The following is a 13,816-nucleotide window of genomic DNA, read 5'->3' as shown; positions in this document are numbered from 1 at the left end:
ACTACACGGCAGCAGCAACAGCCCCCATACTGCTGACACACACACACACACACACACAGCCCTCTCACCCCAGCATGCTCCGGCCCAGCCCAGTTCAAAGACACAGGGTTCGGGCCAGTGTTTTGACTCCCTCTGAAGTATGCTATTATGACTCCCGAAGACAAACACTGCAGAAGTATGGAAAAGCTCTATGGTGTGTGTGTGTGTGTGTCTCACCAACAGCACGCATGCGTTAAACATCCTCGCGTGTGAAGGGGAAGCTGGTTGGATGTTGACGACGATGAGTTTTCCTGTGCGCCATATACGGCAGATATTGTTGTTGTTGGGGGGAGGTGCTCATTGTGGCAGTGGGCTGCTCATTGGACGGCTACACGGAGCAGGCCTTTGCCAAGAAGCTGCTTAAGTACCATCCGCTGGTGGCGCTGTTAGACGGCAGTCTTGGCCACGAACACAGCCTTGCGGTGCGTGGCCTCCAGATTGCGGGCCTGACAAAAAAAGTAGTGCAAAAGCAATTGGCTAGGTACTGCTCTGTTTTCAGCTGTCGTGGGCAGCCTCGCTGTATGGAGAAGGAAGTGCTTTCTGTACCCTTTACAGTGCAATACAAACAGGGACTTTTGAAATGTTGGGATCCTTTTTTTTGTTGTCAATTTGATTGGTGGATTCAAATGAAGTATTTCATGCGTGTGTACGTGCATATTTTTATTGCGTGCGTGCGGACGTGAGTGCACTTTTGTGTGTATGTGTGTGTGTGTGTGTGTGTGTGTTTACCTACGTGTGTGACCCCGTTCATGCCAGAGCCTAAGATCTCTATCAGAGCACAGCAGGATGAGGAATGTTCAGCTGCAGCTCCTTCTCTCTCTCTTTCTCTCTACTTCTCACTGGGGTTCTTTGTGATGTTTGACAGCAGTATCAGTGTTTTGACAGCTATGTATTGCATACTTCATATTCTTCTGCGGATCATACTACAGTCAGCCCAACATTCTTTCTATGTTCATATCTGTCTCCAACCTGTTCAGCAGATTATCCCGGCTGTGTTATGGTGTAAACTGATGCTGTTCGACATACGTCCACTGTGTTATTGCCCCGTCCACGCTACAGCTGTGGGCTGGCTCGGTGTATTAGACAGTGCTGTGTTGTGGTCCCCGTCCACGCTACAGCTGTGGGCTGGCTCGGTGTATTAGACAGTGCTGTGTTGTGGTCCCCGTCCACGCTACAGCTGTGGGCTGGCTCGGTGTATTAGACAGTGCTGTGTTGTGGGCCCCGTCCACGCTACAGCTGTGGGCTGGCTCGGTGTATTAGACAGTGTTGTGTTGTGGGCCCCGTCCACGCTACAGCTGTGGGCTGGCTCGGTGTATTAGACAGTGCTGTGTTGTGGTCCCCGTCCACGCTACAGCTGTGGGCTGGCTCGGTGTATTAGACAGTGCTGTGTTGTGGTCCCCGTCCACGCTACAGCTGTGGGCTGGCTCGGTGTATTAGACAGTGCTGTGTTGTGGTCCCCGTCCACGCTACAGCTGTGGGCTGGCTCGGTGTATTAGACAGTGCTGTGTTGTGGTCCCCGTCCACGCTACAGCTGTGGGCTGGCTCGGTGTATTAGACAGTGCTGTGTTGTGGTCCCCGTCCACGCTACAGCTGTGGGCTGGCTCGGTGTATTAGACAGTGCTGTGTTGTGGGCCCCGTCACACACGCACGTCAACACGCGCACGCACACACGCATTCCTGTCCCGAGGCAGACTGTGTTCTTTTGTCACAGTACGAAAAACATCTGCCCCACTGCTCATGTCCTCCTCCTCAGTGTCACCTTAAGCCATCGGGCCTTGTTCCAGGGTCACCCGGGGAGTCGTTGTTCGGGGCGGTGGCGCAGCGCGGCCCCTGTGTTTTTTCGCTCCAGGGATGAGCCTGGTTTGTCCGCGGGAGGGAGTAACCCAAACCAAAAACATCTGTCCCCCTTTTCATCATAACAGTAACATCCCCTATTCACCAATCCACTGCTAACCAGCCCCTTCCCCCAAACACTCCTCCCCTTCCCCTTCCCCTTCCCCAGCAGAACCCCCGTTCCCCCTCATCCTCTGTGGCCTCTGTCAGGAATTTAATTTCTTATTTGGGAGTTCCTGGAATCCCTCATCGCCTCCTATCTTCACCTTTTATCTCTTTCTGTCCTGACTGAACTGTGAGCCCCCCTGTAACCCCCCCCCCCCCTCCTCTTCCCTGTAAGATCACCTGGACAGCTCAGAGATATGAGACTGTAGGACAGGAGAGGCTATCTGAAGGCTGTTGGGATGACAAGACAACATGAAAGGTTATGGAACATAAAACTTCAAAGACTATGTTCAATTAGAAAGATAAAATGGTGAAGTCCCCTTTACTGTAGTGCATCTGACCCATGACTGAAGATGAACAAGGCTGGGGGTCAATTCCATTTCAATTCCATTCAATCCAGGAAGTGACTGGAATAGATATGGAATTTGACCCTGATTTCCAACATGTGATGTGAAGATTGCTCTACCTGTTGTACAAGTTGAGTAATTGTGGAGTTTGGTCCATACATATTTGTTTGAGAGAGGGGGGGGATTGTCAGTTTTCTGCATTCAAATTCGTACCCATGCAACTGGCTGGCCCTCTTGGCTTCCCCTCTGTTTCTCATGGTTCAGTCCCCAGCTGGATAGATAATTACACATGTCTGTCATCCCTTAAACCAAACGTTTACCTTCTTCTGTTATTACTGGGCCACTTCATTCCACTTTAATAATTCTGGAGAAAATTAATTACCTGCAATTTCTCAAATCGGCACTAACCTGTCAGTTTATTGTTGTTTATGTTGGTAGTGTGTTGCCAGATTCTTGGCTGGAGTGTTGGTGCGCTTATGTATTTTGTGTCTGGGGTTTAAGGGATTTATTGACTACTTGAGCTGAAGAAAGGAGATAATGGATACAGTACGAGAATAATCGGTAATTATGATGTCTCTAGGGGATAACACACGTGTGTACGTGCACACACACACACACACACACACACACACACACATAGTTATATCAGGCACTTTGCCTACCTACAATTATAACTAGCAGCAATTGTAAGCTGTTAAGTTTTGATATCGGTCCGTACAAACCCATACCGAGATAATTATGTGTGTCGAGTATGTTGAGCTGAATTGAAATTTCAGCACTTAATTAACATGCTGACCAGACCAGCGGCGTTCGCCATCGCCGTCTGGTGTGGATGGACAAAATGCGCGCGCATGTTGATTTTGTCCATCCACGCCAGACGCGATCAGGACACGCAGGTTGAAATATCAAAACGAACTCTGAGCTAACTGTATTCGTTTGTGGACAGGTTGAAAAACACGTGAAACATGAATGGACATTTAGCTAAATAGCCTGCTGTTACTAACTAATTTGTCCTGATATATAAACATTGGGTTGTTATTCATTTCCTGGATCTTTGTAGAATTTTGACCCATTTTGAATCGCACAATCGTGTGTTCTCTACTCCAACAATAACTCCACAGATAAAAGAGGAAACTTTGTTTCTAGTAATCTCTCCTCATTCAGTCTTCTTCTTCTTCTTCTTCTTCTTCTTCTGTGGACTTTATATGGTGGTTGGCAACCAACTTTAAGGTGCATTACCACCACCAACTGGACTGGAGTGTAGACCTCAGTTCAGCTTTCAATCACCAATGTGGGTATATGCTCCTAAAAACCAATGAGGAGAAGGGAGAGTCGGAACATGCAGCGCTTCACGAGTAAAAAATACCTGGCTATACAGACACTCATTGACGCGCGCGATCAGTTTGGATACAATTATTGAATAGCATGTATGTGTACATTTATTTTGCAACACGAGCGGTGTGGTCAGCATGTAACCTCTCTTCCCCTTCTCTGTCCCCTCTCTCGCCCCTTCCATTTTTCTCTCTCTCTTTCTTCTCCCTTTCACTCCTTCTCTCTCTTTCTCTCCCTCACCTCTCTTTCTCCAGAGTAAGGCCAAGGAGCTCCCCCTCTCTGCAGTGCGGTTCATGGAGGAGCTAGGTGAATGTGCATTCGGTAAGATCTACAAGGGCCACCTGTACCTGCCTGGTATGGAGCAAGCCCAGCTGGTTGCCATCAAGACCCTGAAGGACTACTCCAGCCCTGGCCAGTGGGGTGAATTCCAACAGGCATGTTAACATTGATGACATTGTATTGTAATGTTCATTGATGCTATCTTTGATAGATTCTTCTTTTTCCTTGGCTAAGATGGCGCCTCGCTCCGAGCCCCCTATTAAACAATGCAGGTTTCAACATTATTTTTATTTATTTTTACGTTTGTTTCGTGCATTACTTCGTACACCCTGGCAGAACTATTGGAACATGAATAGCTGGGTACTCACTGTCCACCCGACCTTCCCGATTTCCCGGAGACAGTGGAACAATGGCCTCAATTTTTTAACAAAGGTAGTTTGAGGTCCGTGCTCCCAAATTATTACCATCACATTGACTGTCCTACTCGTAGAAATTCCACGCTTGACCACCACTACACGTCTTTTAGACACAGGTATAAAGCCGTCTCTCGTCCTTTCGGTAAACCTGACCCTGATGCCATTTTGCTTATCCCTGCCTACAAACAAAGATTCAAGAGGGAAGTTCCGGGGGTCCGGTCTGTACAGCGTTGCTCCGACCAATCAGAATACACGGTCCAAGACCGCGTTTTGATCACGTGGACTGGGATATGTTTCCCGGGTCGCCCCTGTGGATAACACCAATGATTATGTCGATTCAGTCACAGGTTTAATTTTAAAAAATGCATAGATGACGTGATACTGGTGGTGACTTTCAAAACTTACCCGAATCAAAAACCGTAGATTGATGGCAGAGGCTTGTAGGAAAACTGAAGGAAAGGTACCCTGCTTATAAACACGGCAAGGTGACCGGGGACAATTAGTATCGTTGAACAGAACCATTACGACCTACTCACACCGATCAACATGGCGAAACACATGTACAGGGATAAAGTGGAGAAGCAATTCAGTGGGTCGGACACGATGTGGCAGGGGCTCCTGACCATCACGGATTACAGAACGAAAGGGCCCTCACGGTGTTCTACAGGAGCACCATCGAGAGCGTACTGTCTAGCTGCATCACAGCCTGGTCCGGCAACTCCGCCCGCCGTGGACCGCAAGGCGCTACAGAGGGTGGTGCGCTCAACCAAACGCACCTATGGGCGCACACTGCCTGCCCTCCAGGACACCTGCAGCACCACATGTCGCAGGTAGGCCAAGAAGATCATCGGGGACCCCAGCCACCCGAGCCCCGTTTCCGTCACTCAGATGCAGGCAGTATAGGAGCATCATGGCAAAAACTGTAAGACTGGCCAATAGCTTCTACCCCCAGACCATCAGGCTAGTCAGCTACCTGCCCCCCCCCCCCCCCCCCCCCCTCCTCTACTGCTGTTTCACATGAAATGTGTCACTGTGTGTTAACAAAGTACCTATCTATCGGTCTGTTTAGGAGGCGTCGGTCATGGCTGAGCTTCACCATCCCAACGTGGTGTGTCTGCTGGGTGTAGTGACCCAGGAACAGCCTGTCTGCATGCTGTTTGAGTTCCTGAACCAAGGGGACCTCCATGAGTTCCTCATCATGCGCTCTCCTCACTCTGACGTGGGCTGTAGTAGCGACGAGGACGGGACCGTCAAGTCCAGCCTGGACCACGGGGACTTCCTGCACCTGGCCTTACAGGTAACTACCATAACTTGCACAAATTGCTCTCCATCCAGGGGCGCTGTTCCGTAGCAGATCCTTTGCCTCGGAACTTGTGTGGAGGTGGTGTGGTGTTGAGATAGGCAGGAGATACATTTCTGTTACTCAGAAAATTCTATTTTGTTCTAGGTGGCTGCTGGGATGGAGTACCTGGCCAGTCACTTCTTCGTCCATAAGGACCTAGCAGCCCGTAACATCCTGGTGGGAGAACAGCTCCACGTCAAGATATCTGACCTGGGCCTGTCCAGAGAGATCTACACCTCAGACTACTACAGGTATGTACACATCCTAACCCTAGCACTAGCCCTATCTCTGACCTGGGCCTGTCCAGAAAGATCTACACCTCCAACCAGGGTTGGGCAGGTTGCTTTCTAAATGTAATCTGTTACAGTTGGATTACCCAAACCTTTGGATTACCCAAACTCAGTTACGTATTCTGATTGCTTTCAGTTACTTTTAGATTACTTTCCCATTAAGAGGCATTAGAAGAAGACAAAAATGATGGATTAAAAGCATTTGGTGTGTCATCATAGTAGTCACTGACTTGTGGTCAGTAGTGCTGAACGATTAGTACTGTTTTAGGTCGGTTCGGTTTCGGTTTGATTATACAAATATAATCATGTTTAAAAAATTTTAAAAAATGGATCATTTTTTGAAACATTAAATACATTATGAAATAAAGACAATTTAAGGAGCCAAAAATAGTGAGGATTCGATTTCCAAAACATTGAACGTATTCCATTGTCTCTCTCAGGTCAATATTTGGCAGACATCAATAGAAAAATAGGAAATGACTATGAAATGTAAAAATATTACAGTTTTGTATATTACTTTGTTGATTACTTTATTATTTGTAATTCTTAGTCATCATCTCATCTCTGCTCAGGCAGAAGCAGCCTGCCAGACCATCTAATGTTAAGATAATGTGTATCTACCTCTGTCCTCTGTCCGACCCAGTAATGGATTATGGTCATTGTAGTTAATTGCCACGTTTCTGCACTGAACTTGGTTGAATATTTGCTTAGTGAAAACTGCAACTCCCTTCAGCCCAGCGTCGTAACTAGTTCTTGACTTGATTTATCTTGTGAATGATTTGATTTCGCTCTAGAGAAACAGTGCGTTGGGCTCACCAAAGAAACTAAAACAAAATGGAAGTCAAGTAATTCAACCAAGGATTACTCGCTCAGGTGGAACAAACTTAAACTTGCACCTTTTTTTAAATGCTGAAATGCTCATTGAGAAAACAGAAAGGTGTCATGATGTATTATCTTTTTCAAAAACATATTTTCTGAATTTGAAAGTAATCCAAGGAATAATCATCTAGTTTTTCAAATGTATCTGTAATCTGACTACAATATTTTTGCTGGTAACATATAACTGATTACATTTACAGTTTTCTGTAATCAGATTACATGTAACTGATTACATTTACAGTTTTCTGTAATCAGATTACATGTAACTGATTACATTTACAGTTTTCTGTAATCAGATTACATGTAACTGATTACATTTACAGTTTTCTGTAATCAGATTACATGTAACTGATTACGTGTAATCGGTTACTCCCCAATCCTGCCTCTGACTACCACAGCTACTGTATATGGCCTGACCCCCTGTACACCTCCCACTACTACAGGCATGTTTACATTTACATTTGAAAACATTTAGTCATTTAGCAGACACTCTCATTCAGAGCATCTTACAGTCAGTGCATTCAATGCATGGGGCTCACTTCCTTGTTTGGTGTACTCACCTGGTTAGTTTGTCATTGCGGTTATCAAATCAAATGTATTTATATAGACCTTCTTACATCAGCTGATATCTCAAAGTGCTGTACAGAAACCCAGCCTAAAACCCCCAAACAGCAAGCAAAGCAGGTGTGGAAGCACCTGCATTGTTTTGTTATGTTTAGTGTACTCACCTGGTTAGTTTGTCATTGCTGTTATGTTTAGTGTACTCATCTGGTTAGTTTGTCATCTGGTTAGTTTGTCATTGTTATTATGTTTAGTGTACTCACCTGGTTAGTTTGTCATTGCTGTTATGTTTAGTGTACTCACCTGGTTAGTTTGTCATTGCTGTTATGTTTAGTGTACTCACCTGGTTAGTTTGTCATTGCTGTTATGTTTAGTGTACTCACCTGGTTAGTTTGTCATTGCTGTTATGTTTAGTGTACTCACCTGGTTAGTTTGTCATTGCTGTTATGTTTAGTGTACTCACCTGGTTAGTTTGTCATTGCTGTTATGTTTAGTCTGCTTTTACGTTCCCACTGATTTTGATTAATCTTGTATATAAAGTAACTTTTGGTATTTATAAGTATTTTTAATATTTTTTATAAATAACTGTATTATTATTATTCCAGGGTCCAGCCCAAGGCTTTACTCCCTATCCGCTGGATGCCTCCAGAGTCCATTGCCTATGGGAAGTTCACGTCGGAGTCAGACATCTGGGCGTTTGGTGTGGTGCTTTGGGAGATCTTCAGCTACGGCCTGCAGCCCTACTACGGCTTCAGTAACCAGGAGGTCATGGAGATGGTGAGGAAACGTCAGCTGCTGCCCTGCCCAGAGGACTGCCCCCCCAGGGTCTTCGGCCTGATGACAGAGTGCTGGCAGGAGGGCCCGACGAGAAGACCACGTTTCAAAGATATCCATGGCCGTCTGAGGGCCTGGGAGGGGCTGTCATCCCCCGCTAGTTCTAGTACTCCATCAGGAGGTGGGGGCAATGCCACAACTCAGACCACCTCGTTAAGCGCCAGTCCGGTCAGTAATCTCAGCAACCCGCGCTATGCCGCCGCTGCAGGTTACCTCTACCCGGCCCAGGGGATGCCTGCGCAAGGTCATCCAGGCCACCAGATGGCAGGCTGGACCCCTATGACCCATGGGGCGCCCATGGCCCAGAACCAACACCAACGCTTCATCCCTGTCAACGGGTACCCCATCCCCCCAGGCTACGCTGCCTTCCCTGCGGCCCACTTTCAGGCCCAGGGCCCCCCCAGGGTGGTGCAGCACCTCCCCCCGCCCAAGAGCAGATCTCCCAGCAGCGCTAGCGGCTCCACCAGCACCGGTCACGTGACAAGCGTGCCCTCCACGGGGTCCAATCAGGATGCGAACACGCCTCTGCTGTCACACTGCGTGGCAATATCCACCCTGCCAGGGGGCGGGACCATGCAGGTGTACGGACACATGTCCCAGAAGGCTTTGCAACAGATGGACCCCTCACAGACGTCCGCGCTGCTGGCCGACGCCAACAGACTCATGTATAGTGAATCGGTCATCACTGCAGACCTGTAAATACACTGCATACCTGTACTATATATCACCTGGTTGATTTGATGGTTTTTGTTTCGTTTTTTTTGTAAGAAAGTTATTATAATAATTGTTTCAACTTTCTACTTGTAAATACATGCACGTAAATCCTGAATGAACGAGATGCAAAGATTTATATTCAAAAGAACATCAAGCGTGTCCTGCCCCCTACTCTGAAACTCAAACTGCCTTGATAGACTTTTTTTAAGTGATGCTACTCCGTTTGCCTGCCTGGACACTGGGATTTCTAAGCTCAGAGTAGGTCAACAATAACACACCTGTCAATATATAATGACTCTATCACTCGGACATCATTGTGAATAACCTCCCATTGACGTCAATAAATCTTCCTAGTCTCCCGTTGACGTCAGAATGATTTCGGCGGAAGTCCGAGCTGCACGGAGCCCTTCTGGTAGCTACAATATGTACTGTTTGTGTTGTTGCTTGGACTGGAGGGGCCCCGTACTGAAGCAGCGGGAGTCCCCGGTTGTGTCGTCAGTTGGGCTTTATATTCAGTTGAGCCTGTGTCAGCACATCTGCCTGGCTGGCATCCCTACAGTGCACCTCTCTTCTCCAGGAGGCTAAGCCCCCCTCTAGGGATATGTGAACTTCAAAGACTTCTGATTTGACTTCAAAGCGGCCTGTGGAGAAGAGACGAGGCCCTGCCTACGCAACGCTATGCAATGACATAGCACTTATACCCTCTGCTTCACTCTCCACAGCTATGTGCCTCCACAGATGTGTGCCTCTACAGCTATGTGCCTCCACAGATGTGTGCCTCTACAGCTGTGTGCCTCCACAGATGTGTGCCTCTACAGCTGTGTGCCTCCACAGATGTGTGCCTCTACAGCTATGTGCCTCCACAGATGTGTGCCTCTACAGCTATGTGCCTCTACAGCTGTGTGCCTCCACAGATGTGTGCCTCTACAGCTATGTGCCTCCACAGATGTGTGCCTCTACAGCTATGTGCCTCTACAGCTGTGTGCCTCCACAGATGTGTGCCTCTACAGCTATGTGCCTCCACAGATGTGTGCCTCTACAGCTGTGTGTCTCCACAGATGTGTGCCTCTACAGCTGTGTGCCTCCACAGATGTGTGCCTCTACAGCTATGTGCCTCCACTAGACACTCTCTCGTTCTCAATACAGGGTTCTGTCAACTCGTATGCAATGATATACTGTAGCTACTAGGAACAAATCAGAACAGTGTTTAAACCAGCCGTACTTCTCTCGCCAGTCTGTGCCCATGTCTGTCCTCCTCTTTCTTATCATCTCATATCTAGTACATTCAGCTATGCAATATGGCTCTTACATTGGCTATGCAGACTTTGATGGATAATCGTATTGTCTATTGATGATAAATAGAAGTGGGACTAACAAATGTATGCCGATCATTACAACTTCTTTGTCAAAACGATCCACGATATAAAAAAGTATGTTCTACTATAGACTGAATGAATGATATAAGGCTTTTGATAAAAGACAGGGGGGTGAATGAGAAATCCTTCCACATTTTAGCACACAGCTCACAGAAGCAGCTACAATACAGTATATTTCACCTCAGTTGAATGTGTTTGTTGCTATGCAACTGTTTAGTTAAAAAGACGCACCCTTTGCCCGTACAGAAAGAGGACAATCGTCGGTTTACCCTTGGTAGCACTTGCCTTCCATGTTAACTTTGGTATAATACACAACTCTGTAATGTTAAGTGCATCCTTATCTTTTATCAAGGTACAAAGTCTACTATCCTGACATTTTCTGTGATGTGTCAATTAGTCCGATACTGTCGAGAGGTACAAACCTGCTCTTTTGATGAAGGTTTTTGTTCGTTTAAATTCCACATATCTTACATTTTTTTCTAAAAACAGGTTTACCTTCCTAGGTATCTGGAGTTTTATACAGGTATCTTTTGATAAATGTATATCAATTTAAGTGCATATATACCAGTTCAAAACCACTTAAACACAAGACTGTGAATCTTGGGACTGGCTATTTTGTGTAGTTTAAAAAATAATAATGTTAGATCAGTTTCTTTTCATAAAACAGTCTTAAGACAGTCTTTTCATAAAACTTGTTTAGATTGCAGTATTACAGTGTATTCATAAGAAAGGTTTACATGCAGAATATTCTATTGACCAAGAGGCCTTGTCTTTGTATTTGTCAGAAGATATTTGCACAGAAGTTTTGTATGGCAAAATATGATTAAATAATTCAATGTTTTTGTCATATTGGGTTGTATCATTATTCCTGGAAAAGCCTATGTTATTATCTATGCATTGTTACATTTGCAAGGTCTGGATAATAGTTTGTTGGGTTGATATATATTCCAGAACTGTCTGGTTGAACAGTGTTGTGTTGACTATATAGGTCCACAAGGGAGCAGCAATTGCTTAATCTGTATCCCCAGCATTGGTACCCATAATGTCCAAAACATATTTGCTTCAAAACCATCTTTGACCACACGATGGTGCAATTCAGCTTTCTGTCATAATAGTGTTTGTCCAGTATTAGTTGGTGAGTCTCAGCTCACGTCACTTGAAATACATTTGAATAGTAAGATAGTTCAAATGAATACTTGTTTATGTTTGTTTTTTGGGAAAATACCCTTGCAAACATTATCCGGGTGTGTGTGTGTTTCTGTGAATGTGTGTGGTATCTAGGTGTGTGTGTGAGTTTAACTTCAATCCTGGCTGGAATCACTTTCTGTAAAAAAGAACAAGGAGTGTGTGTGTTTTGCCAAGGAAAAGGGAGAGTAATGGTGCACATATGGACAGATGATTAGATGAACACACTCCTGGCAGGGAGAGCTGGTCCTCGTGGAGTATGTGTGTGCGTGAGTGAGTGTGATGTGGGGAATGTTTTTAATCAGTACTATGTCCAGCTCCAACTGTTCCCATTTGGAGCAATCAGGGAATTCTCTGCTATGATTCTGGAATGTTGCTCTCAACCAGTTTCTTCACCACTGCTCTCTGAAAGTAAATGTCCCTTTTTTAGGACCCTGTCTATCAAAGGGCATTCGTAAAAATACAAATAACTTCACAGATCTTCATAGTAAAGGGTTTAAACACTGTTTCCCATGCTTGTTCAATGTACCATAAACAATTCATGCACATGCACCTGTGGAACGGTCGTTAACACACTAAAAGCTTACAGACGGTAGGCAATTAAGGTCACAGTTATGAAAACTTAGGACACTAAAGAGGCCTTTCTACTGACTCTTTCTACTGAGTTTCCCTGCTCATCTGCGTGAACGTGCCTTAGGCATGCTGCAAGGAGGCATGAGGACTGCAGATGTGGCCAGGGCAATAAATTGTAGTGTCCATACTGTGAGATGCCTAAGACAGCGCTACTGGGAGCTAGGATGGACAGCTGATCGTCCTCACAGTGCCAGACCACGTGTAACAACACCTGCATATGATCGGTGCATCCGAACATCACACCTGCGGGACAGATGTACAGGATGGCAACAACAACTGCCCGAGTTACACCAGGAACGCATAATCCCTGCATCAGTGCTCAGACTGTCCACAATAGGCTGAGAGAGGCTGGACTGACGACTTGTAGGACAGTTGTAAGGCAGCCTATGGGCACAAACCCACCGTCGCTGGACCAGACAGGACAGGCAAAAAGTGCTCTTCACTGACGAGTTGTGGTTTTGTCTCACCAGGGGTGATGGTCGGTTTCGCGTTTATCATCGAAGGAATGAATGTTACACCGAGGCCTGTACTCTGGAGCGGGATTGATTTGGAGGTGGAGGGTCCGTCATGGTCTGTGGCGGTGTGTCACAGCATCATCGGACTGAGCTTGTCGTCATTGCAGGCAATCTCAACGCTGTGTGTTACAGGGAAGACATCCTCCTCCCTCATGTGGTACCCTTCCTGCAGGCTCATCCTGACATGACCCTCCAGCATGACACCAGCCATACTGCTCGTTCTGTGAGTGATTTCCTGCAAGACAGGAATGTCAGTGTTCCGCCATGGCCAGTGAAGAGCCCGGATCTCAATCCCATTGAGCACGTCTGGGACCTGTTGGATCGGAGGGTGAGGGCTAGGGCCATTCCCCCCAGAAATGTCCGGGAACCTACAGGTGCCTAGGTGGAAGAGTGGGGTACCATCTCACAGCAAGAACTGGCAAATATGGTGCAGTCCATGAGGAGGAGATGCACTGCAGTACTTAATGCAGCTAGTGGCCACACCAGATACTGTCTGTTACTTTTGATTTTGACCCCCCCTTTGTTCAGGGACAGATTATTCCATTTCTGTTAGTCACATGTCTGTGGAACTTGTTCAGTTTATGTCTCAGTTGTGGAATCTTGTGATGCTCATACAAATATTTACACATGTTAAGTTTGCTGAACATAAACACAGTTGACAGTGAGAGGACATTTCTTTTTTTGCTGAGTTTAGCTATTTCACAAACACAACATAATATGAGCAGCACACTTTGGCCTAGATTCAATCGGGGCCATGGAAGATCTGCGGCATAGTAGGATTGACATTTAAAGGCAATGTTCCCGAGTTCAGCCGAGACTGCATTCACAGTAAACGCTGCACGTCACCTCAAAATGACCTTTAAATGTCAATCACGCTGTAACGCGGATCTTCCACGGTCCGGATTGAATCAATCCCTTTGTCCAGTTTGATTGATTTTGGGCTGTTTGTACTGTGTGGTTTTGGAGTAAACAATGTACTTGTTTTGTCAGTGATTTTACGAGGCTCATTATTGTACTTTTCACTATAATTATCATGAAGTCAACCATGCAGATTGTCCTCACTAGTTTACAAATGT

General features: G+C 46.1%; 1 protein-coding gene across 2 annotated transcripts in view; it reads left to right on the top strand.

Moving 5' to 3' along the window:
• LOC109898134 (inactive tyrosine-protein kinase transmembrane receptor ROR1) overlaps window positions 1–11,254 on the top strand; it is a 172,883-nt gene extending 161,629 nt beyond the window's left edge. For both annotated transcript variants that reach the window (XM_020492951.2, XM_031833664.1), the window contains 4 exons: window positions 3,971–4,150; window positions 5,481–5,708; window positions 5,859–6,004; window positions 8,089–11,254. In XM_020492951.2, coding sequence (XP_020348540.2) covers window positions 3,971–4,150; window positions 5,481–5,708; window positions 5,859–6,004; window positions 8,089–9,016 — 1,482 coding nt within the window. In that variant the 3' untranslated portion in view covers window positions 9,017–11,254. The remainder of the gene's footprint in view (window positions 1–3,970; window positions 4,151–5,480; window positions 5,709–5,858; window positions 6,005–8,088) is intronic.
• Window positions 11,255–13,816: the final 2,562 nt, after the last annotated feature.

This window comes from Oncorhynchus kisutch, linkage group LG10 (assembly GCF_002021735.2).
Source record: "Oncorhynchus kisutch isolate 150728-3 linkage group LG10, Okis_V2, whole genome shotgun sequence".
Lineage (NCBI taxonomy): Eukaryota > Metazoa > Chordata > Actinopteri > Salmoniformes > Salmonidae > Oncorhynchus > Oncorhynchus kisutch.
The sequence above is the reverse complement of the archived record's forward strand: the minus strand, read 5'-3'. Positions and strand labels throughout refer to the sequence as shown.